At 35.3% G+C, this 24,858-nt stretch overlaps 1 protein-coding gene across 10 annotated transcripts in view; it reads left to right on the top strand.

Moving 5' to 3' along the window:
* The window catches only part of LOC119836103 (rho guanine nucleotide exchange factor 11), a 148,480-nt gene that overhangs the window by 110,497 nt on the left and 13,125 nt on the right, over window positions 1-24,858 (top strand). For 5 of the 10 annotated variants that reach the window (XM_038361346.1, XM_038361345.1, XM_038361353.1 and 2 more), the window contains 2 exons: window positions 5,893-5,995; window positions 6,757-6,912. In XM_038361346.1, the coding sequence (XP_038217274.1) occupies window positions 5,893-5,995; window positions 6,757-6,912 (259 nt within the window). The remainder of the gene's footprint in view (window positions 1-5,892; window positions 5,996-6,756; window positions 6,913-24,858) is intronic. The other 5 variants (XM_038361349.1, XM_038361355.1, XM_038361347.1 and 2 more) reach the window with 3 other exon arrangements.

Raw genomic sequence — 24,858 nt, 5'->3', positions numbered from 1 at the left:
CAGATTCGAAATTCAAATGTAATATTTTTTTATAATTAAGTGTAACAGTATTTATGGCCAGACTAAGTATATTGTAATCGTGCCCTCATCAACGGCCATCCTGGTCACTGACCACATGGACGGTTTGAGGTCGCGGAGCTTGACCTTGGTGCACGATAATGCTGTTTAATATGACCTTTTTCCTCTTTCCTTGTCGTCCTCAATAGATTTGGGATGTTTGTAACGTGAGTCCTACGTGTTGGGGTTTACTTGATGCTTATTAACAAAATAAGAATTAGTTCTTATTTTGTTAATAAGTTGTGAACGGATGGGTGGCACAAGGCTCTATTTTGGGTCCATTGCATGTGCTCCAGTGATTCATAGTTTTTGTATGACGTATTTCTGACTGAAGCTGAATATTGTATTCAAAGCGGTTTTCATCCATTCTCCCCAGTTGAATTTTGAAAATTTTAGTCAACAAGTCTTTCGAATGGTGAACAATAAATTACAGTACATTAAAATCACGTTGAACACATATTTCTTCTGTAACACAATGCATATTTCAGCGGAGCCGAAATAACAAAAGCAGTCGTTAATTTCACGTTTATTACGGTGAAATTAATTTGAACCGCGCGTGACGCTCATAATAAAAATCAGAAGAGACGTAATTTGAAAAATGTTACAAATTACAGCGACGTTTTATTACACATCACGGAGCGCGTAAATCCACCCCCGCGTCAAAATTAGCTTCAGCCGGGAATCGAACTCGCGACAACGCGATGAATCAGTGCGCAAGGATGAGCTATTTGCGGCGACTTCCCGTCGCGCGTCGATATCGTCCGCGCGCCGAGCGATGCGCGTGCGCTTCCGCTTGTATTGTCCCGTCTTGGTGATGTTTTGAAGGTGAACGTTCTTATTATATTATATTTAAATGATTATGTTTTGGACGATTAATATATAAACATAACTTACCTCGATGAGTGTTAATTACCCTGATTACGAAATTAATTATATTTTAATGTTAATTATTATTATCCTTAAAAGAATAACAATTGTAAGAGCTATGACGTCAAGATTGTTATGCTAAGCTCAAATTAATCATTTTAACTCCTTTTGAGGGTACACACTTATATTCCACGCTTTTCAGTGTGTGAATTTAAAGAGATTTCGTCCATAAATATTTCCCGCCAGTTGAGTCAGCCGGCTATTATGTTTTGAGGGGCATTATCGCTTCAATCTGAATGTGAATTCGCGACGACACGATACGTTACGGTGCGATGGGAGATGTGGGATACGATACGATACGGTATCTGTTTCTCGGAACGGATGGCGCGCTGCTCGCGTTTTATTTGTTGTAATTTAATTGCGTCCACTGTGGCAAATTATCGTGCGATTTTTGTAATTGTGTTGGCGGTTTTTATTTGTTTTTTAAATTTTAAACTACATGCTTATATGTTTAGTTAAATAGAATCATGCTAGTGCTAGGTGAATCGTTGATTAGTTTTCCGTATCGATGGAATATAATGGTACTTGGAAATGTGTAAGTTTTTCATAATTAGAGAGGGTCACCGCTATTGATTTGTTTATAATATATACATATCTTCTTACGTTAAAAATACAAAGTTGTTAGTGCAGTTGTTACACTGTAAATATAGTAAAACTGTCAGTTTCTCAGAGATCATTTTATACAAACGTTACCATCTGTACTGGTTCTGGTATCTAACCCAACCCAAATGTTGTATTCCTAATTTCGTTATTGCGTAACGTATCGCCGACGACGTTTTGCCGCATAGGACGCGCATCCACCGCAACGAGTTACTGACCTGTTATCTGGCCATTTCGCAAGATGCACCGCGTCCGTACGTTGCCCCGCGCGCCGGCGGCCGTCTCTCTGTTGTGGCCGCTGGTGATCAAGTGGTGTGATGTCGCCTCGATGGTGACATGGGTGTTAATATCGATCATGAGATATGATGTGGATTCTGAATGTTAATTGAAGGGTATAACTTAGGGTAGCGAGGGGTTTTACTTAACAGCTTAGATTATGTTTGTCTTTCTTTAATTATGTTACTTTAGCCAAATGTTTAAAAATAATTTGGAGCATATAAATGAACTCCACAATCAAATTGCCAACTATCATAGCATACCTGTGTGTAGTGGGAGTAAATATAGGCCGATGAAGATGATTGAAGTTGGCAATAATAGTACTTAATATGGAAAGCCTTCATTTCAGTTCAGTTCAAGTAAAATAAATTTCGTACTCAATTTAGGATCAGCCGCTGAGTAGGTTTTGAAATGTTATCTCTTTTTTTTATTTAACAAAACGCGTATTCGTTTTGTAAGTCTGCCACTGTGGGTATATGGAATGCACGCATTCCGGTTGGATGTTTTATTTGAACTACAATAAAGGCTCCATCCACCTGCTAGTGGCTGAAATGTGCTTTTATGTTCATTCTTGCTATAGATATAGGTAGTATCTTATTGTTGCTTAAATTTGTAGGATGCTAAGTTTTTTGATATAAGATAGTTAATGTATGTAAATTTTTAACAAATTTCTTCCCTAAAATTTTCATGAATTTTATCACTCAAGTGACATTTTTAATGTTGCATTGCAAGTATATATAAAATCAGTATTTTAACCGACATTTCCAAAACGAAAGGTTTTCCATTCGGCTGTACTTTTTCATATTTTTTCTCGATAACTCCTTCGGCGTTTAGCTCTTTGTTATTTGGTCCCATTTGAGTATTTGATGTGGAATCTCGCATTTCCTGGACGTCGGTGAACACGAGAGAACATCGTAGAGGAGAATTATTTCATTAATTATCATAACATTTTAAAATGTGAGGGTTTCTAAAGCCTGTAACACAGTTTTTACTAACACAGGCTTTCGTTTCTACCTATATAATTGTATGTATTTAACAGTTTTAATAGAGACTTTATTATTATTATTAATAAAGACTTTATTACGTTTAATGAAGATACAGTGTACCAAAAGATTGTGCTGCACACAACAATGTACGTGTTTGTATACAGGCTAATATCCTGCGACCCGTTTAACATTGTTGTTGTTGCAACAGGAAATCTCCGTGTTTATAAACAAATGCAGCTATTTTCAATGAAACACGCTGCGTTGTGGTGGCCGGCGTACGGTGTGACCTAAATACGGCTGACCCTAATAATGAATTAGATATCGAAAATGCATTGTTAAGTCGTGGTATCGTTCGAAGTGTTAAGTGGATGGGTATGCATAAATATTTCTTTGAAATGTACATTTCACAGCTTATATATGATTGCTTGAATGCTATTTTGTTCACTATACGAAAATTTAGAAGTTCTGTGATTATTTACTAAGTCTTTTATTACTAATTAATTTTTAGATAAATTTGAACAGAAAAAAAACGTTTAGAATTCGGCTCCATTAGCGTTAGTTAGTCCATATGTTAATGCTAGATATATCTGTAAGTTTACTCAGTTGTTTATGATGAATTTGATTGTAATCTAACAGCTTTTAATGCAATACGCAGTTATATAATAATAATAATAATAAAAGTTTCGATAATTTGAATTTAATATACTTGAGCAAGAGCATCGTGTCAAGAGATGCCGCGCGTCGCACCCAGTATGCGGCGGCGGGTCGACGACCGGTCCTCGCAGACTTTTGGGGTGACGGTTCACGGTGGTTCGAATGACTCACACGCTTTTGGAATATACGTTAAAAGTTGCACGCCGAGCTTTTTTTGAGATGGTTCTAATTGCGATAGTAATTAGAAGAAAGAGAAAAAAGAAAAAAGAAAGAAAGTGAAAAAATTGCTCATCTAGATGTTATTATCTTGATTGCGTATTCATTCATCGTGAGCTTTCATATATTGTAATAATATGTTAAAGGTTTTGTGAAAAAGGCAATAATTTAAACTAATATTAAAACAGATAGTTGTAAATGTAATCTATAACAGTTATGAACCTTTGTCGATAGAAGACCTTTGAACCTGTCATTCAAAAACGCCAATTTGAACATGAGAAATTTTGAAAGAATAGAACCGTTGCTACTGTTAGGCAAGATACGCAGGTTCGAATCCTGCTTCGTGATCAAATTTTTTCTATTCTTTCAAAATTTCTCATTTATAAAGCATTTCAATGCTATAAAACTAAAAATTCAATTTGAACATGTTTTCACCTTCAATTAGGTACAATATAATGGTATTAGTGCCTATATAAAATAATGTGCTGTTAGTTACACTATTTATAACTTAAGAACGGACTGAACGACAATCCTAACTTATACCTATGCAGTGGTAATTGTAGAAAAAAGAAATGTTTCGACCAAATTCCGAACCCATCCCAAAACGATATAACCCATTGGTGTACAATCATTGTGCACTTGCTTCAGAAGAGCGACGCTTGCGCCGATTCGCGCCGCTTAGATCATCGCCCATAATACTAAACTCGTGTGACATAAGCGATGCGCACTTGACGGCGTTGTTTGCGCAAATGTATGTTATGTTATAATAATGTATGCTATATAGCGATATTGTATTTATGTATGTATCTCCACTTGATCCATTCGTAGATATGGTGTGGGGTAGACGTGTTCGTGTGTCGGGCTGAAAGTCAAAAAGAGCTTTGCTGAATTGGATATTTAAATTTAATGAAATTTTATCCACTATGAAAAGAAAAAGTTTTTCTCGTTATTAAGATATGTTTTATAGGAATACTACTCTTCTGTTGGTCGTGGAGTGATGATAAGTAGCCATCCTTCCTTAAATACACTATGCATCACAAACAATTTTTCGATTCGAACCAGCTGTTCTTGAGATAAGATCGAACGGACAAACATTCAGACAAAACTTTCATAATACGTAGTAGTATAGATTTCATTAGCCGCTTTTGTATAGAAGATTTCATCTAGATGATGTGCGATTAAGAGATGGAAAATTCGTTAATTTTAGTGGTTTTTCCTACCACAAAAAGTGGTGCCTTCGGTTCTATAATTGATCTTGGTTCTGTCTAAGAGTTTCTTTTTATGATTTAAGTATTTTTCACAGGCTTTCATTAGATTCACTTGTATGTTTCTGTGTAACCGACTCCTTTAGACTCGATTCGGACCCACTTCCAACGGACAGATTTAATTTATACAAGTTATCCATCTATCAAATGATGGCTTATCGGTGGCAAAACAATAATTTCATTCGTTTATTCTATTATCCTGATAAGGATCGCGGCGATTAAGGAATTTCCTAACGTATACTCTGCATAAGACTGGTTTAGACTTAGTTTATTTAGTTGATTCTTTTACTATTATATTATTTTTTTACATTTATTTTTATTATTAATTTAATTTTGTTTTTTACGAATGAATACAATCAATACGATAGTCATGGTTTTGAAATTATAGTCTTTCAACTTGTTAAAATTTTCTTACTACTGCGCATATAGGAATTTTAATTATTGCAAGCAAAGCAATCGAATAATTTTTTCATACCTATCTACCGTATTTAGCGCCTCACAGCGTTATAGATAAAACGTATTTATAACTTGGTATTTATCGCCTGTTATTACATATTTTTATTGCCGCACTGTGCTCGGTTACTTCATTCGAGTTGTTTTATTCAATCTAATAATAACTTTGAATAGTTTTTGATTGCGTGTATTTTTTGGATAATATTTGCTAGCAACATGTAATATACAAATAATAAATAATTGTAAGAAAAAATTCACGAGAACAATATTTCTTAAAACCCTCGGATACACCTAGTGGCGAGTAGAGGAAACTAAAATTTCTTACAGTGTATAACAGATGGCGCTTTTAACAATGAACACGAATCTTTTACGAAGCATAGTCTGTGAGAGACGACCTTGTTTTCGTAAATAAATGAGTGAGATGTGATAGTAATGATGGTTATTGTTATGTTTTCCAGGAGAATCGCGAAGGGAGGGATCTACTGAGGAGCAATCGGCGCCGGATGTCGACAACGATGCGAGCGAGAATAACGCGAAGGAAGTGACAGAGAAGGAGAACAAGTGAGTATTGTTGTTTATGTATGGGCGTCCGAATTATCTATGGCACTTTAAGGTGAATTTATACTGACTGATAAATTAAATATATGTTATGTATTCTTAGGTACAGATAAAATTATAATTTATGTACATTTTTATAAATCCTACTTTTCCACTAATGAATGTTTATGTGTCCAAATATAATATATTTACAAAACTTTACACAGCGCAGCGCCATCTATGTATTTAAGCTTGCTTTACCTTATTCCTAATGCATTATTGAGATGGCGCTGTTTTTATATAGGTAATATACCTATTTAGGAATCTATTGTTTTTATTAAATTATCTTATGTCTAAATATTTACTTATTCCTTTTTTTTCTATGTTACCTCAATTTGTTTAATTTAATTGTATTTTATAAATAGTACATTTAAAAAGCAACGTCCCATTAGTTTAAAAGCAATGTTTTTAATATGCCATTCCACCACTGAATCTTTATTGTAAGTTTATCTATTTATCTTTAAAAGCTTTAAACACGTTGTTGAGAGAGAAAAATTGTAAGCAATATCACGTCCGTATTTATTAAAAATAAAATCAATATGAATTAATGACAGTAAATACGTAATTCAAATAGGTAAGTTTAATGAAAAAGTGCGACAATTATAACCGATTACATATCTACTTTGTACATGTGAATAATAATGGCTGTTAGCTATTTTTAAATTTTTGTCCATTTTTAAAAATATGCTGCTGAAACGTTTCTATATGGAACGAAATAAACGAAGGTCCGCGTCCAGCAGCTGGCGCAGCGGCGGCGCGGGCGCGGGCGCAGCGTCGCGCGGCGTGTACCGCGCGGAGAGCTGCCGCGAGCGCGACGCGCCCCGGCGCGGCAAGCACCGCAACGCGTCCGACCCGAACCGCCTCACCGCGCACCCCAGCCAGTGAGTTGCTCTTGCGTTTCTGTTTGCTCACCAGGTGCAGGTTGTGAACGCCGAATATATCTCGTGCAGCGTTCAGCAACTGGACATCGGCGTTGGTAGCTCGTGTGACAAATTGAAGTAGCGTAAACTATTGGAATGACAGTTTTTTTTTGCTCGTGGTTCTGTTCGCGGGTATACTAGGCGGATAGAAGTTAGCTAGATTATTTTTTGCTCGTTTTGCTCAGGTGCAAACGATGTTTAATAATTATCAAAATTATTAATAATTATATATATCAAAAATATAAAATATTTTGAAACTGGGTAGATGAAGATAAGAATGCAGCTCTAATATGAGAACAATGAACAGAACAATGATACCAGTATGTTTGTGGGTGTGAGGGTTTCGCGTAGTGAAAGAAAGAGAATCTGGAGTTTTCCCCACAAAGATTCCGTTCCGTCCGGAATTTCCGGGATAAAAAATACCCTCTATCCTACTTTCGTCTTGTTTCATACTATGTCTGCACCATTCATTTCAAGCAAATCGGATAAAGAGACAGTAATTTATGCATTAATTTCTTTTATTTATGATATCGACAGAATGATTAATGTATTGTGTTCTTAAAGATAAGTGTTATAAATCTTATGATAAGAAGCCGTGGGAAACGCATGAAATATACTAAGTCTACGAGCACCCTAATCGCCAAGAAATTCATTGGAAAAAAAGTTATTAAGTGATTCTTAAATTATGTCCAAATATTGCTTTACGTTTAAAGTGAAAATAAACGAATAAATATCAAAAGGAACATACATCATTGATATACTATTTCATATTGCCGGGAGTAGAGACAGACTCCAACCACTGCACCGGCGGGAGTGTAAAATTAATTTCTCAGCGCAAACATTAACATACCGTCTGCGAGTATTTCTCTTATTTTAACTATCAGAATTTAACTTTGGCTAGACATAAGAAGGGCTTAACTTTATGATGAACGAAATTAAACCTTGTGTCCTTAAAAATTAGGTGACATTTCGTACGAAACGGTTATATCGAACTATTGCAACTATTTCACGGTGTGTAATTTTCGAAAATTGACTTTAATCTAGTGCAATAAGGTCGACGTTCCTTTGCTGTTCTCGTCACAATACAGAAACGAAACTTTTCACACGTCTGCGTAATGATAAGCTCCTAGTCATTGAGTGTTTTTAAAACGCTGTTTGTTTTTCATTGAGACGGGATTTAAATTATTTTTGTATGGGAAAATGCTAGTTAAATTAATTTTATTTTATTTCATTTTACACAAGGACAAGCTTGTATCGTGTGAACAACACAAGACTTGGACTTGTATCACCCTTTTTGATTTTATTTGACTCATTTGAATTTGATTTTCAGTCATTAAATATATTTACATTACTATACGAATGTATACGAACAGATTAAAACTTGACTAAAAAAATAATTTTTCATTAGTTAAGGTCGAACCCATAACCCCTGACTTATTATTGCAACCACTGCATCGCTGGCAGTAACGAGTGTGTGGCAATGTTATTTGTTGATAAACTACATACCGCACAGTAGGTGCACATTAAGTGTTTGGCACTCGAAAGCTCGTAACCAGATGAACAGAATTAGATTGGACGCTCGTAAAATTGTAGTAAGTACAACTACTTACGTGACGTGTTGTTGTTACACATTCGCAGTAGGTAATACGAGTGACATTTGGAATTATTTTTTTTTAATAATATTATGGGTGTACTTTTAGTTTTATTTTTTTTATTGTTTACGATTACACGTCGTTTGTTATTTTTTATAGTAGTGAACAAGGTACGTTATATTTAGAAAATTAAAAACTTTTCAACGGATTTTAAACGCGATTTATTCATTATATTATTAACCCGACGTTTCGAACACTTTACAGCGAGCGTGGTCACGGGGAGACTGAGATGTTATATGATATATAGATGTCATATAACATCTCAGTCTCCCTGTGACCACGCTCGCTGTAAAGTGTTCGAAACGTCGGGTTAATAATATAATGAATAAATCGCGTTTAAAATCCGTTGAAAAGTTTTTAATTTTCTAAATGTATAATACTCGCGTGAAACCAAACACAAGAAAATACTAAGGTACGTTATTTCTTCTAACAAAAAATTTTTACTTGAAACCGCTAAAACGGTTTGGTGGAAACTTTATTTGCAAATGTGTTAGTATATGTATATTGACGAGTGTATAAAAAAGCTCAAATCATTTTTTTAAATATTTTTATTATTTATGAAAGCTTTTAATAGAGATGAAGAGATCTAATTAAAAGTTACCTCAAATAGCGATTTTTTTCTTTTATAATTTTTTTTTTTTTATGTCATAGCGGGCAGCTGAACTGGTGGTTCGCCTGATGGTAAGCGATCACCACCGCCCATAAACATTCGCAAAGGTAGTACCTCTGCGAATGCGCTGCCCGCTTTTATGGGGTAAGGGAAAAGGAAAGGATTAACGACTGGAAAGAAGGAATGGACTAGGACGGGTGAGGAAAAGGAAACGGGCCTCCGGCTCCCCCACTCACCGTACGAAACACAGTGGCATGCCATTATTTCACGCCGGTTTTCTGTGGGGGTGTGGTACTTCCCCGGTGCGAGCTGGCCCAATTCGTGCCGAAGCGTGCTGGACTCCCACAAACTAAAATAATATATAATAAAATAATATGAATCAGTGCTCGGTTCCTCTCGCACTTGACCTTTTTATCCTGAAAATAATGAATGGCAGAAGTGTCATACAATTATGAATCTTAAACGCCAACAAATAAAGCTTCCATTTCCAAGTGAAGCTGGTACATTAAATTCCGTAGCGATCGATAAATCTATTTGCTATTGCAATTTAAGCTTTATGCACAATGTTTAATATTTATTTTTCTGTATCTCATTATTGCTATGATTTATTTGGTACACGGCGCATGAACCAATTTTACTAGAGCTCTCTACGCCCTATATAATGTATGCGGTTGCGGTTCTTGCAATTAACAAGAACTAATTCTGAAAAGTACATTAAATAAATTCCTAGTTAGTGCCCTATTAGTGATGTCATTGGTTGGGATCTTAGATCCTAGAATGGATTTTAAATATTCTAGATTTTGTTACGAATGATTCTGCATAGCCGTATCCAATATTCACGCCTTTAACATGCATGCGTGTCATGCAGCATTCGTTTATTAATCTGTGCTACGCTCGCTGTATTATGAAACCATTTTTGCATCTACCGACCGTTATACGAAGATCTTTGTGTCAGAGCAAGCGACTGTAAGGTCGGGGTCAACGTAATTTTGTCGGTGCTGTTCCCAAATGAACTCTCGCCTGGTGCAAGTTGCACGAACGGTGGGCTCAACGTAATTTGGTCGGTCTTTCAGGAATGCGACGCGATAGGTTTCAGTTTTCAGTATTGCGTCGGTAGCGTCGAGGCGCGCACGTGTCGGGTGTTCATTGAATATATTTATGTATAATTTTTATGTCAGTGTTGATTGCGTTTTATACGCCTTTTTGATAAAGTTATCTGTGGTTTGTAGGGACATGTGAAGGTATTGTTTTATGTAATATTATGAGAAACGCCCGAGCGATAAATTGAGTGAATCGTATTAGAAAAAGTAATTATTGTATACATATTAAAATGAATTAAAAATTATAAAAATAAATTTAATGTTAATAACATTTTGTTGATATCGCACAATAATTATTGTAATTCTTCCGTATTATTGTAATATTGTATCACTATAAGCGTAGTGATGTGCATAGGATATGATGTATCGATAGAGCACATCACTAGTGTCACTCGACAGGACAATAGCGCCCGCAGACAATGGACAGACGTGACTGCTGCGTTTGTTTTGTACAACAGTTTAACTATAATGCGAGTTTGTTGTATGTGAGAACCGATGTCTAATTGTTAGTATACATATTACTTGTATTATACAAGTGTTATACAAAGCCCGCACGGCATGGCATGGCTTCACCCGGGATGTAATCCGTAATCTATGATACGAAGGGATAAGTAATTTTCGGCAGGTGAAAGATATTTTCAAAATCGGCTCAGTAGGTCGAGAAGTTATTTCGAACAAACTAACTGTTTTATATAAAATTCTCGTTACTAGCTTTTGCCAGCGGCTTCGCACGCGTTAATTCGGAGTAGTTTAATAGATGTTACAATAGATACATATAAACCTTCCTCTTGAATCACTCTATCTAATAATAAAACCCATCAAAATCTGTTGCGTAGTTTAAAAGATTTAAGCATGCATAGGGACATAGGGACAGAGAATACGACTTTGTTTTATATTATGTATTGATTAGATTCCCGCCCGCGGCTTCGCCCGCCTCCAAATTGTTATTACCTTTTAAATCTTCCCTGCACTATTCAGAATGCACCAAAACCATGATTATAAAAATTAGACCAACCATTCTCGAGTTTTAGAGAGACTAACGAACAGCAATTGATTTTTATGTATTAGAGAAGATATAATATGGATAAAGTTATGAAAATATGTTGACTATTTAATATTAACATCAGTTTAATATTCTTAAACATCTAATTATCTCAGTTATGAATTATTATTAACTATCAATAAGTTTTTCACGATTGAAATCAGGTTCATAAATAAAACTAAAAGCATATAATATATCGAATCTTGCCTCATGATATATATTATTATTATATATATTCTTCTTTTAATAAAAAAGTTGTCAATTTTAAAAATAATTACATACATATTTAAAATTTTTAATATACATATATTGAAATCAAATGCTGAAAATGTTATAAAAAAAGCTACACATTTTTACCATCTACTTATGTATATTCCAATACTATAATAAAATTCAATAATAATTCAATAATTTCAATGCTATAAAACTAAAAATTAAAAATTCAATAAGTCAAATTTCACACTCAAATGTTCGTTACCAGTAAATCTCGATTACAAATCCTCGCAACTCCATAATTAATTGTCATTCGACCATAACACTGGCACGCACGAAGCTTTTAATATTATAACCAAATCCGCGTTATAGCGTTACATATTATGCAATACTAGCCACTTGCCCCGGCTTTGCTCGGCTTGATTTCTTAACAAAAAACTAAACCGCCAACAAATTTATAACTAGACTACATTTATGGAACTACATGGGAGACACCATCTTTCGAAAAAAAAATCATAAATATCGGTTTACCCAATCAAAAGTTATGAATAACATCGATTTGATAATCTTCTCCTTTTTTTAAACGGTAGTCTATATGACACTCACAGTTAACGTGGGTTTCCATTGAAAAAAGTTAAGACACTTACAAATTCACAAACTTTACCTCCGTATAAAACTTTATACAATTCACGTCAACGTATGTCTGAATCCACGTATCTATTGAACGGATGAACACAACAGAGCGACGGTTAGTTTCCGCGTCTGCAGCTGATAAGAGCGGCGCCGGAACAGTTGGTAGCTCTCCATAGAGACGGGACACATTGTGGAAATGGGAAATGTTTGCTTGAAATGTCATGTTGTGGTTTCGTTTTCATAGTATTGTGTTGTTTGTATTTTACTAGCGGTCCGTCCCGACCTCGCCCGTGCTACATATATACCCTATAGCCTTCTTAAATAAATGGGCTATCTAACACTGAAAGAATTTTTCAAATCGGACCAGGAGTTCCTGAGATTAGTGCGTTCAAACAAACTCTGCAGCTTTATAATATTAGTATAGATTTATAGACAGGATATTTTCACACGTTTTTCAACCGTGACACGGTTCCTTTAAAACGGATCTCATTTCCAATTTCAATACATCATTAGAACAAATGAATCTGTAAATCTAGGAATGTAATCATCATCTTCATTATATTCGATCTGTATAGAAATAATATACCTTTCTTTAGTGTTTACTAGCTGCGCCCCGCGGTTTCACCCGCGCAAGTCTGTATCCCGTAGGAATATCGGGATAAATAGTTGCCTATATGTTATTCCACTTGTCCAGCTGTCTACGTACCAAATTTCATTGCAATCGGTTAAGAAGTTTTTGTGTGATAGAATAACAAACATACACACATCCTTACAAACTTTCGTATTTATAATATTAGTAGGAGTAGGATAGGATTTTTTGTTGCCAATATCAACTAAATGAAACAAATTTATACGATAGAGAAACGAACAGCAACTGTCCGGTGTATGTTGCTCGCATGACGCGAAGCACTAAACTGCCATTAAAAGTTCAACCTCAGCGTAATCGGAAAGGTGCATTGAATTAGTTTGAGAATGAAGCGCAGTCGTCGCTGGATGCGCGTCGTTGTGGCGCTTTGGACGCGCGCCAAGCGATTTCGTGGGGCGCAAGCGGTGAGCGTCGGGCGTTTTGATAGTTTAATCACAGATTTACTTGAGATTTTTTTCAAATGACGAATATTCGATGTTTTTGGGGGGTAATTTCCTGATGTCATTTTTATAGAAAATATTTAAAATTCCCCGCTCTGCTGCGGTGATATTCATAGATTTTTAGTGATGCGATTTGCTTGATTGCCAACGTCGTGTCGATGTTTGTTTATCTCAGTCTCAATAAGCGTATAGAAAATTGCGTATTAATGCTTCACAATGTAAAGTTTAATAAAACCTAACTAAACTGTGCTTATAAGTTACAGTATAAAGTTAACTTTTCTTTAACTTCATGAGTCATATCTCAAATTAACACGAATGCTATCTCTATGTAAAATATGTAATTGCAGTTCTTTTGACATTTTTATATTATTGTATAATCACGCCTGTTTACCGCGGGCTCACTTGTTTCGCGCGAGCTTTACGATTGTCGCGCGACGGTTGGGAGTTCGGGAAATACATCTCGATAAAGCTTATTTTTGTTCCCGAACAATTCGTTTTGTATTTAAGCGGCGTCCCTTTTGAACGTTGGCCGGTCGTTTACCTTTTTTTGTTGGTCACGTTTTGGTCCGTGAGAGATATGCTTCTGATTTTAATGAATTAACATTTAATTTCGTGTAGTAAAAGATCGAATTATTTTTCATAAAGAACGTATGAACAATATATTAAACCAAATTCTGGTCACAATAGCATGTGATAACTAGCTTTCCTCCTGCGGCTTCACCCACGTGGTCAAACATATAGAACATGTTATAGAACATACACAGCTTATTGTATATTATAGCAATATCTTTACTATTTATATTAAGAATGTGTAAGTGTGTTTGTATCTCTTTCAAATCCCAACGGAGATATGATTTTTGTTGTTTTTTGTCGCAGTGAAAAATTTTATTGCGTTTGACCACGTGGATGAAGCCGCAGGAGGCAAGCTAGTTATCACATGCTATTGTGACCAGAATCTGGTTTAATATATTGTGTTTAAAAATTTCCTTGATTAAATCTCCCACGTACCCAACGGTTCATTATTAAACTATTCCATTGTTATCAATTCTAATATAAATATTACTTATTTAACATTTGATTTATTATATATAATTGAGGGTTAAAAAAATTACACAAAATGCAAATAAATTTTCCATCTATCTAGATTCCAGATTATCTACGATTAAAATAACTAGTGCGCAGTAAAAATCACGGTTATTGTAAGCAAAATAAAGATTCGTATAAACAAATGTGTTACGCGATAATAAAACATTGTTTAGACTTTAGAGACGGCATTTTATTCATTTCTGATCCGCCATTTATAGCTTTCTCGCGATACGTGCGCGGGTTTGGAAGTCGCAAGCCGCGCTTAAAAGTTTATGGGGCGACGTGACATCTTGTTTTGGCAGTATTCGAATGTCTTCGTACACGCTTAGGCACGAATTGAGCCAGCTCGCACCGGGGAAGTACCACACCCCCACCGAAAGCCAGTGTGAAATAATAGCCTGCTATTGTGTCTCGTACCGTAAGTGGGGGAGCCGGTGGCCCGTTCTCTTTATCTCATCCTTCCTAGTCAATTCCTTCCTTGCAGCGTCAAACCTTTCCTCAGCCCATAGCCCTTAAAGGATCCCATCAGTCGAACTACCAGCTCAGTTGCCTGCCTATGGCAAAAAAATGGTTATCCGATCTAGCTGACAAAGCGTTGGTGTACGTGCGCGGTCTTTGGGATTTTTCAGGAGTTGGGTGACGAGAGTCTTCGTTAGTTAAATCTCCTTCCATCAGCTACCCATCGATACGGTCGTTTCGAGTGTAGCTACCCAACACAGTTCCCGTGCGGAGCGCTGACGTCATTGCCGTTGATGTATGCCCATAATCTACTTGTTTTCCACTCGGCGACACTCAATCAGAGTACGCGCTATCTCTGGAGTGGCCGCTAATTGATTATTGGCCAAATGTTTGATTTTCCACTGGCAAAAGGTTCAGTGTTACATACTATATGATTTGAATGGTAATGGAATTCGTACGTAGGTTATGACAATGGACCATATAGTCTGGTCTGTCCTGGTCTGATCTAAAAGCCTATAAATGACATAATTTTGTGGGTCTGAATCGAGTTAATTGAGGTGATAATGAAAAGTTCCGTATCTTATGTATAAAATCCTCTTGTCACAATATTCGTTCCCATACTCCTCCGGCTGGACCGATTCTCATGAAATTTTGTGCACATGTCGCATAGGGCTGAGAATCGGTCGTCATCTATTTTGCACAATATCAGGCTATAGTTACACGCTGTGGCACCTGATCTTTTAAATAATCTCTTCGGTTGTAAGAATTTGAACGTTTGTTTATTAAATCTTACAAACCTTGAAAAATAAATGGAATGTATCAATGGTCGTGAAATTTTATAACATCATTAAATCTTATAAGCGATAACGTTCATGTTAAGTGGAAGATTTCAAAAGGTGATGACGTTTATATAATTCATATTACATTCATTATATTTCATCGAAATGAAACTTAAAACAACTCGCATTTATATAACCTTTGGTATCTGAAAGGCTTCGAGGCTTTCCCGAATCTTCGTTGATTACAACTTCAGCTCCAATAACAATGTGGAATAACAGGAAATTTGAGCGGAGAGTTATTTGAACAACTTTATTGAAGGGACTTGAAAGAATTGTGTTTATGTTCCGATAAAGTTCAGATACAAAGACAATTGAGTTTGTGTTTATATTAAATACTAGCTTTTGTCCGCGGCTTTGCACGCGTTAAAATCGGAGTAGTTTATATACACATGAATCTTCCTCATGAAACAGCCTATCTATTAAAATACACCCCATCAAAATCCGTTGCGTAGTTCTAAAGATTTAAGCATACATATGAGATTCAAGATTTAAGCATTAGGGACATAGGGACAGAGAAAACGTCTTTGTGTTATACTATATAGTAAATATATATACAAATAAAATTGTGCGCAATTGACTTTTGAAGAGTATTTTATTTGACTTTAAACTATTTATAGGTAAAATAGAAAAGCTTCCAATTTAGCTAACGCAGCTTTTAATTATTCAGAAGATTATGCAGTCTAGACTGCAGACCATCCTGTGCAATATGCGATTTTAAAGTATCCAATCTTTATAATAAAATATCAGTGTATCAGCACCAAATCCATTGACAAAAGTCAAACGTTCGTTTGACTACCATATTACATACATTTGTGATATGACAACGTGATGAATATTATTTGAAACATATTCATTTTAGCTTTATCTTTTTCGGAATTTAAGTGAATTTCTTAAATTTATCACTGTAAATGAATCTCTTCAAAAAAATGTTTATTCATTTGATACCAAGTAAACTCGCCAGTTTTCCCCTATCGTACGTCAAACTTCTCGAAATTAAATCCAATGATTATTCATAGGATTACTGGGAATATTTACTCTATGCTGGACGTTAATATCTGGCAATGACAGGAATATTTATCATGAGGCGCGACCTCTGATCGCGCGCGCTGGTGATATGTGTGTCCCAATTAAAAATCACCACTTTTATTGCTAATTTAAATGAATTGCATTTACATGCTTTCAGTTTGATTTAATAGTGTAGTAGTCCCTTTATTAATTAAATACTTGGTCTCTGTGTGTCTGTCTGTATTTATTATACTTTCATCACAGCAAGTGCTAATTGTTTTGTAATTCCTTTTTAATAAATGACAACTAAATGGTTTTGTATCAATAAGTTAAAAAAAAAAAAATTTAAATGAAACGATTATGTGTATCTGTAAGTTGCATGTAGTTTTGCTATTTGCTAGCCGTAGTCCTAAAGACAATTCTAAGGCTAAGACATTCAATGTCAAAAACCATATATTTTTACATCAGAATAAAATAAGGATTGTGTTATCTCTTCTCACTTCATTGCGAGCATAATATTTTCATCAATTTTCACGGCTCGTTGTTTCGTTTGAAATCACGAGACGGAGTTTCGACATCATCACAGAAATATAACCACGCCAGTGGGTCATGGGCGCAGTTAACTATTTTTCACATAATTTTGGTTTAGCGGTGGCTTTCCTTGGCAAATAATCGAGTGATTAATTAATTGGCCAGTTGAAAGTATTAACCTTATTGTTTGTCTCGTCAGAATCTTTTAATAGCGTTGCTTTTTATCGGACTAGGCATTTTAGTCTTATATAGAGTTTATTACTTGTATTTTGGTATATAGTATGGAGCATAGACTCTATTTCTATATTTGTGTCTGTTAAAGATTAAAACTACAAAAACACAAGTACGGCGAGTGCTTGGGTTGATCTTTAAGCTTCTCGTGGGGAAGATCAAATCAATATATGACGAATTCACGAAATTGTCATCTTCCGAACTCTTAAGTCGTCAACTGTGTGAAGACGGAATCTTTCTTAACGTTGAATCATCGAGGAAATTCCTCTAGAGACAAAAATAATCGCGTCCGCGTATAATGAAAATAAATCATAAATTCCCACCTCGGCGTAGCTTCCTCTCGCGCTTGGCAATGGATGGATGCTAGTTGGAAACCGGTGACGTTATCGTTTGAACTGATACATTTGGATTCAGCTACAGTTTTCTATTGTGATGTCTTTATTTACATGTCAGGGTGTTCTATTTTTGATTATTTATTTGTCAAAATTGTAAGCTTACAAATATTTTGATTGAATGATATTAGATACGATGAACCGTCTTTAAAAAATTTTGCTTTTATGTATTTTGGATTTCATTTATTTGTGTTTTTGTTATTGTTATCTTATTTCGGCCGGACTTCAAAAATTGTTATTTTGTGTACGTACTCATATATATACAATTATTCCGCTACTTATGAATTGATGATTTTCTCTGAATAATAGTTTCAAAGGTAAAATTACATGGAAATCGCTTCGATACTTTATAAAAACGCAATTTTTTCACCCTTTAAAAATACTCAATATGAATCTATAACTGGGTCTATTTAGAGCCGATATTAACCCGGTTTAACGTAAGAGTGCAGGCTCGTCTATACTGAACCCCTTGTAACCTAAATGCAGTTATGTAACAGGATAGAGGCTCGGGTAAGGCTTCTTAGCCCTGAAGTCACGTTCTATTCGCCCCACTGTGCCGATGAGCTGATGTTTTAATTCTCTTTTTCTTTATTTATCACTTTGTCTTCGGTGAAACGAAAGCGGTGGTTTGTTTGTACGTGTCTGTGGTTGATATTTTCTTTTATTTACATATGTTATTGTGTTTTGAATAAATGTTTACAGAAGGGAAAGACATACTTATGTTTTATATTGGTATTATGCAGGCAGGTATTTGGATATAAATGATATTTTTATGTTATTGGAAGGCAAACGAGCGATATATATATATATATATATATATATATATATATATTCCTTTATATAGTTACTATGTCAACTACATATTTTTTTCCTTATTATAGTTTTCTAAACATCCTTTATATTTATGCATCCTTATTATCATTATTATCATAATTGCCTATTGATGTGTTGTTATTTGTTATTCCGTTTATGAGTCTAGTTAGTCTGTCTCTTTTTTTGTATATAAAATAATGATCATAATCAATGTTGCTGTAGAAATGCTAAGATCTAGGACTGTGCTAAGTGATATAAGGTTAATAACACACAGTGTAGCGTATAGGTGCAGCTTTACATCAATAATCGTGACATGTGCACTAAGCCTTAGGTTTTACAGTCGCGCAAAGTAGGTTACGTCAAGCCCTAAGAGAATATTGGCTCTTACGAGCATCGTTATCCGAGGTAATAGTTTCTTTTATACCTGCTTTTGTGTAGCGAGTGTATAGATCTATTTGGTATATAGATCGTGAAGTTATTTTCTTTGCGGGTATCTTTTGGCGCGTGATTTGTCTGAATACGGAGATGTAGTTATAATCAGTTTATTTATTTTTTTAATTGAAATACTCCGATCGATGAATCTTAGAATTTTGTTACCTGTACAGCTATTTCCATATTCAAAATCACGATGAAGAGTTAAGAAATAGGTTTGTTTATGCATAGTTTTGACTAAGAGCCATTTGATTGTTTTCACATTTTTATAGAGACGTGTACATACTGTTTACAATAACAATGTACATGGGATACAATCCGCTGCGCAGTTTCCGTATCAAAACATGTGAAAATATGTAAAAATAATCAAAACAAAACGAACGAAACGGGCGGAGGAATTCAATTAATCAAAGGGATTTGGATTACTTGATAAATGTAATTATTATATCCCGTGTCATTGAATTTATGTTTAATCTAGTAAATTAAGTTGCAACACGCATGATGCCTTCAAATGACCGTAAAAGTATACATTTAAGAAATAATTTTTGGAAAACTTGGTATATTTTTGGTAAGTTATTTTTTTTAAAGCTTAAAAAAAATTCTGTACAGAAAATTTTGTGTCACTAAAAATTGCTTTTATTGCAAGTTTTTTAAGTAGTATTGCGCGATGTTACAACAAATAGTAGGCCCCATGCTACTCAGTTATGATTAGCGTAGCTCTCGTTAGCGTCACCTCCAGTGGCACTCCAGGCGACGCGTGTTTGCGCCGAACATAAAAGCGGGTAGATGTACATTTACGATCGACGCGAAGGCACACACATAAAGCGCTGTGTTTGCGGAGCGTACCGCGCGCGCGGCGCGCCTTGGCCTCATGATGCCCGAGTAACTTTCCTATACGCGTGATGTCATTGACGCTTTTTATAATTGCACTTAATTATGGGGAGGCACCTCGAGTTATGATAGCGGGGGAATGGGGGAAGGGGGATAAGAACACGATTCTGGTTAATGATAAAGTTACATTTTAAAAATTTTCTTTATTCGCCTAGGTTTTCGACACTGAAGTAGTGTCGTTTGTAAATGTTGGTTTTAATGGCGTTAATTCTCGAGTGTATGGATTACACGAAATGCTGTCTTATCCCTCTGGAACAGTGGTCCTTGATGTATTTTCACGTTTAATTAACAGATATTTTGATGCAAGCATTTGCTTCGATATTTGCGTTGCTACAATCTTTAGTAGGTATGCTATATTTGGACCGTAACGATGTATATTATATTCCCAGTGTTTATAGAATATGATGTGTAAATACTGCCTGAAAATTATTCGTTTCCATTAAAAGTCGCTTTCCGTTGAGCAAGCTTGCGCCCGCCCTGTACATAGTGCATCACGGAAGGCGCGATCCGCCCTTATCAGTTGGCTCCCGGACACCCTGCCGAACGGACGCGTTGGGCGGAATAACGTTGACGAGATTTATTAATAAATGCCAAAGTGGTAGTGTGATTCTGTTTGAGGTTATTTAGTGGTGTGTAAAAGTAATTTATTTATGCCATGAATTATACAAATGAATGTTTTTCTCAGTGGTTAGTTAAAATATTTAATGTATTTATAATTGTTTTTAAGAATTAAATTAATAAGTTAACTAATGAATAAATTATCTCGACAGTTTATTTGCAAAATATGAATATACGGATTATACATTTTTTCTAGTAACCTGTTGACAATTTGACAAAGATTATTTGCTCTCGCACCTGCCACTGGACACTCTGTTTATGATTTATTTAGAGACAATTAAACGATAAAATAATCAGGTCAAGTGCGAGTCAGTATAATGCACGATGATAATGGCTTCCGTTATTTTATTGTTAGTATTTGAGTATTTATAATGTGATGCATATAAGATATATATACGTCACATGTATATAACGCATTGTTAGATACGGTATCAAAAGGGGAAATTGTGATAATTGTTTCAAAATATTTTACCGTTATATAAATATAAATTATTGTTATTCATTTTGGTTAAATTTTCAAACGACGTTTTGAAAATCCATTACTGGATCACTCCATGGATATTTTAACCATTGACGTGATTTATTATATGTTTGATATAATATGTAGTTTTTTGAGTCGCCGATTTTGTAGATAATATTTATGCATGGCGGAAATTAATAGGAAAACTAATATTAATTCAATAGAAAATCTGAATTGCTAATCGTTGCCAAATGCTGTTTACGTATTGTTTAACTTGTTTTCAATTGAAATTATCATAGGCTTTGTTAATTATAAATATGGTATATTTTATCGTCCATTGTTAAACGCAGTGTCCAATTATAGAACTGAAAATATAGTTATCTATGTAAAAATATATCAACCCTGAGTGCATACATGTCGCGTTTGTTCTATTAGTAAAGATTCCATCGCTTTAGTTGCATACACAAAAAAGTCAATATCGTACAAGCTCTGAGGCCTATATAAGAAAATAGTTATTTGTAATATTTGTACGTTTGTAAAAAGTTGTCATCCAAAGGTTAGGTTGCCTAGATATGCAGGAAGTGATATTAGCATAAAGTTACGGCACTAAATTAGCCCCTCGATGCCTGCGTATGGCACACGCGAGACATAGCTGTGTAGACGATTGATTTATTTCTATTTAACTCTAGATTATTCACGATTTTTATTGTTTGTCGTCTCGGAAATAAACGGTCTGGTACTTAGAGTATATTTCTTTATAAGAAATTGAAGTTATAGCGCGAATTGTTAACAATTAATGCTCGTTTTGACATATCACCACGGACATAACAAAGTTTAGGTAGGTACCTATGTTATTTTGAGGTGGAAATTATAACACATTCAGTATAAAGATTTTTCTTCTTTTCGGATATCATTTATATCATCATGCTTATATAAAAAATACGCATACTCTATACTCGCACTCATCGAATAAGACACAGCAATGCAATGCTGTATCGTAGTGGACCTTTCGGAAAAGCACTGGCATCTGGCTAATATTAATATACGAGCATTCGACGATGACGTCTGTGTTAAAAGATTCATTTCGCTCGACATTGCGGTACGTTTGGCGTAAAACCTAGTTACTGTGAATTTTGGGGCAATAAATGTTATAATGTACGCGCGTCAGTTGCAATATCTTTATGTATATACACACACGTATAGTATATACGAAGCGGTAAATAGATTAACGAGATTGTGAATATGCGAAGGATGCGTATTGAGAGCGGTGCGCTACTTCCCATTTAAACGGGGGAAAGGGGAGATGTTATTGTAATAATTGGATTGGCTTTTGGGTCATTTTGTGGTGATTTGGCATTCGCCAAACGCCATAAATATATATGTAGCAGAAGGAGTTGTATATTTATGGCTTCGCCACGATTTAGTTTTGTTATGCTTCGTCGGTTGAAGAAGAAAATATGCCTATAGGGTACTTTAATTATAAAATAAACATATATAATAATATAGGATTGATTGTTTGATGTTTCGTATTATTTTCAAACATTTTATATATCTATTCTTAATCTTAACTAAAGATTTGCACAATAGTAACCAAAATAATTATGACTACATTAATTTATGAAGTTGTATTTATTAATATTGGTATTTCAGTAATAATACAAATCTACTCTTTAATTGAATTGAACTCACTACATTGAACCAGATCTCCACAAATACTATGAACACAAGTGAGCTGTGAGATTGAGTGTACTCTAGTGTATTATAGTGTAGTGTAGTGAAGTGTCACAAAATGGCGGCTCAAGCCCCGCCTCGAGTGTCGCGCAACGTGTCGCTGCCGGCCGGTCGGCAGCCGGCAACTGTCGGAATGCTGGCGAGACGGACTTTGTCTGAAAGGTGAATTTTGTAGTTAAGTCATTGTTACTTACGAAAATGTGATTTCGCAGGTTTATTTAATGGAAACTTGAAAATATTGGGTGTATAGAGGTGGTCTGATCATTGTTTAATCAGTATTGTATTTGTTCTTAGTAAGATTAGCCTGGGATGTTCCATAGGCACATGATGATGAAAGAGTAGAAGATTTTCGATTACTGTGGCGGGATCACTGGCGGCCGAGAGGCTAGGCGTTGCTACGGTTTGGCAAAAACACGCGGATTCGCATCCCGCCTCGTTATCAATTTTTTTCTATTCCTTCAAAATCTTTTACTGAAGATATTCAGAGGCAACTGAGTCATCTCTTATGACTCCAGTATATAACCATCTGAAGTATGCGTTATTTATATTTGTTATTTTCTGGTGTGGTAGATAGACTAACATCTGCATCAATGCAGTGTAGAAGCACAACGCCAAATAATTTCCTTGTTAAAACAACTGTTTAGTACAAATGGTAGTTACAAATATGATATTGTCATATCCACGGAATATTTGAACTAGAACGCGTATGTTATATTGCTATGCGTTTATCATAATTGCTTGTCACGTTACTAGATAACGGAGTCGTCAGGATTTTGTCGGGATGCGCCCGTCATGTGACGGAAGGAATTATCGCTTTCACTTTATTCTGTTGATTAATAAGTGTGAGTTAATCGTGGGGAAGTTCTTGCTAAAGAATCATTGTAAAGCTTGGTAAAATTAAAAAGTTGAATCGATTTGATTTACATGTTCTGGAAAATATAATCGGTCTGGGAGAGACACGGAAGGTGGAAAGGATCACTTACTTGTCGGTAAAGAATACCGATCAGTGTAACGGATGTAGGCATAATGCATATGCACTTTAATTCTATTTTCAATTTTTTTGCCATTCCTGGCAATGTAATGTAATTAATAATCATCATTTTCTCCTTTTTCTGTCAATTACATAAGTTAAATGTTTTTAAGATAACTTTTTCCACGTGTGAAAAGCTGTTCTTTTTCATCCATGTCCTTCAATATATCAACCAAGTTTATATTTTCACAAAAGAGGTACTAATTTCGGAAAATTCTACAACTTGCTATCATCTGGCTACTGGTCCTACAAATGGAAGTAGGACGTAGGTTTACTAATTGTATTATTATACTGCATTTAGAAAAGTAATAATGTAGTAAACAATGCGTTGAATGACAACCGTAATGGATTCCGTTGAAGTGGGCGAGTGGGCGGTGGTTATAAGTGGAATATAATTGTAATAACCTTTATTTCATGCCTTCATGTAGCATCCCTACATGGGGTAGTTGCTATTTTGTTTAATAACAAATCCAAAATCATTTTGTGATGGAAGAGTGTCGATGGGGTTGAACCCAAATCTATTAAGAATTATAGACCTTTTCATATACATACGAATTAGTTGTATGAACAAGTTGTTATACATTATGTTTGTTTATGGGAATTGTGGGAGTCGAGCACGCTTCGGCACGAATTGGGCCAGCTCGCACCGGGGAAGTACCACACCCCCACAGAAAACCGGCGTGAAATAGTGGCATGCCACTGTGTTTCGTACGGTGAGTGGGGGAGCCGGAGCCCGTTTCCTTTTCCTCACCCGTCCTAGTCCATTCCTTCTTTCCAGTCGTTAATCCTTTTCTTTTCCCTTACCCTATAAAAGCGGGCAGCGCATTCACACTACCTTTGCGAATGTTTATGGGCGGTGGTGATCGCTTACCATCAGGCGAACCACCAGCTCAGCTGCCCGCTATGACATAAAAAAAAAAAAAATCATAAACTAGGGTTTCCTATTAAAAAAAAAAAATAGGAAATTAGTCTCGCGCCATCAATACAAGGACAAGTATTTATAAGGAAAATTTATTTCTATACATGTTTCTCAAATCGTTGCGTAATGAGAAA

Source organism: Zerene cesonia, chromosome 22 (assembly GCF_012273895.1).
Source record: "Zerene cesonia ecotype Mississippi chromosome 22, Zerene_cesonia_1.1, whole genome shotgun sequence".
Taxonomy (NCBI): Eukaryota; Metazoa; Arthropoda; class Insecta; order Lepidoptera; family Pieridae; genus Zerene; species Zerene cesonia.
The sequence above is the reverse complement of the archived record's forward strand: the minus strand, read 5'-3'. Positions and strand labels throughout refer to the sequence as shown.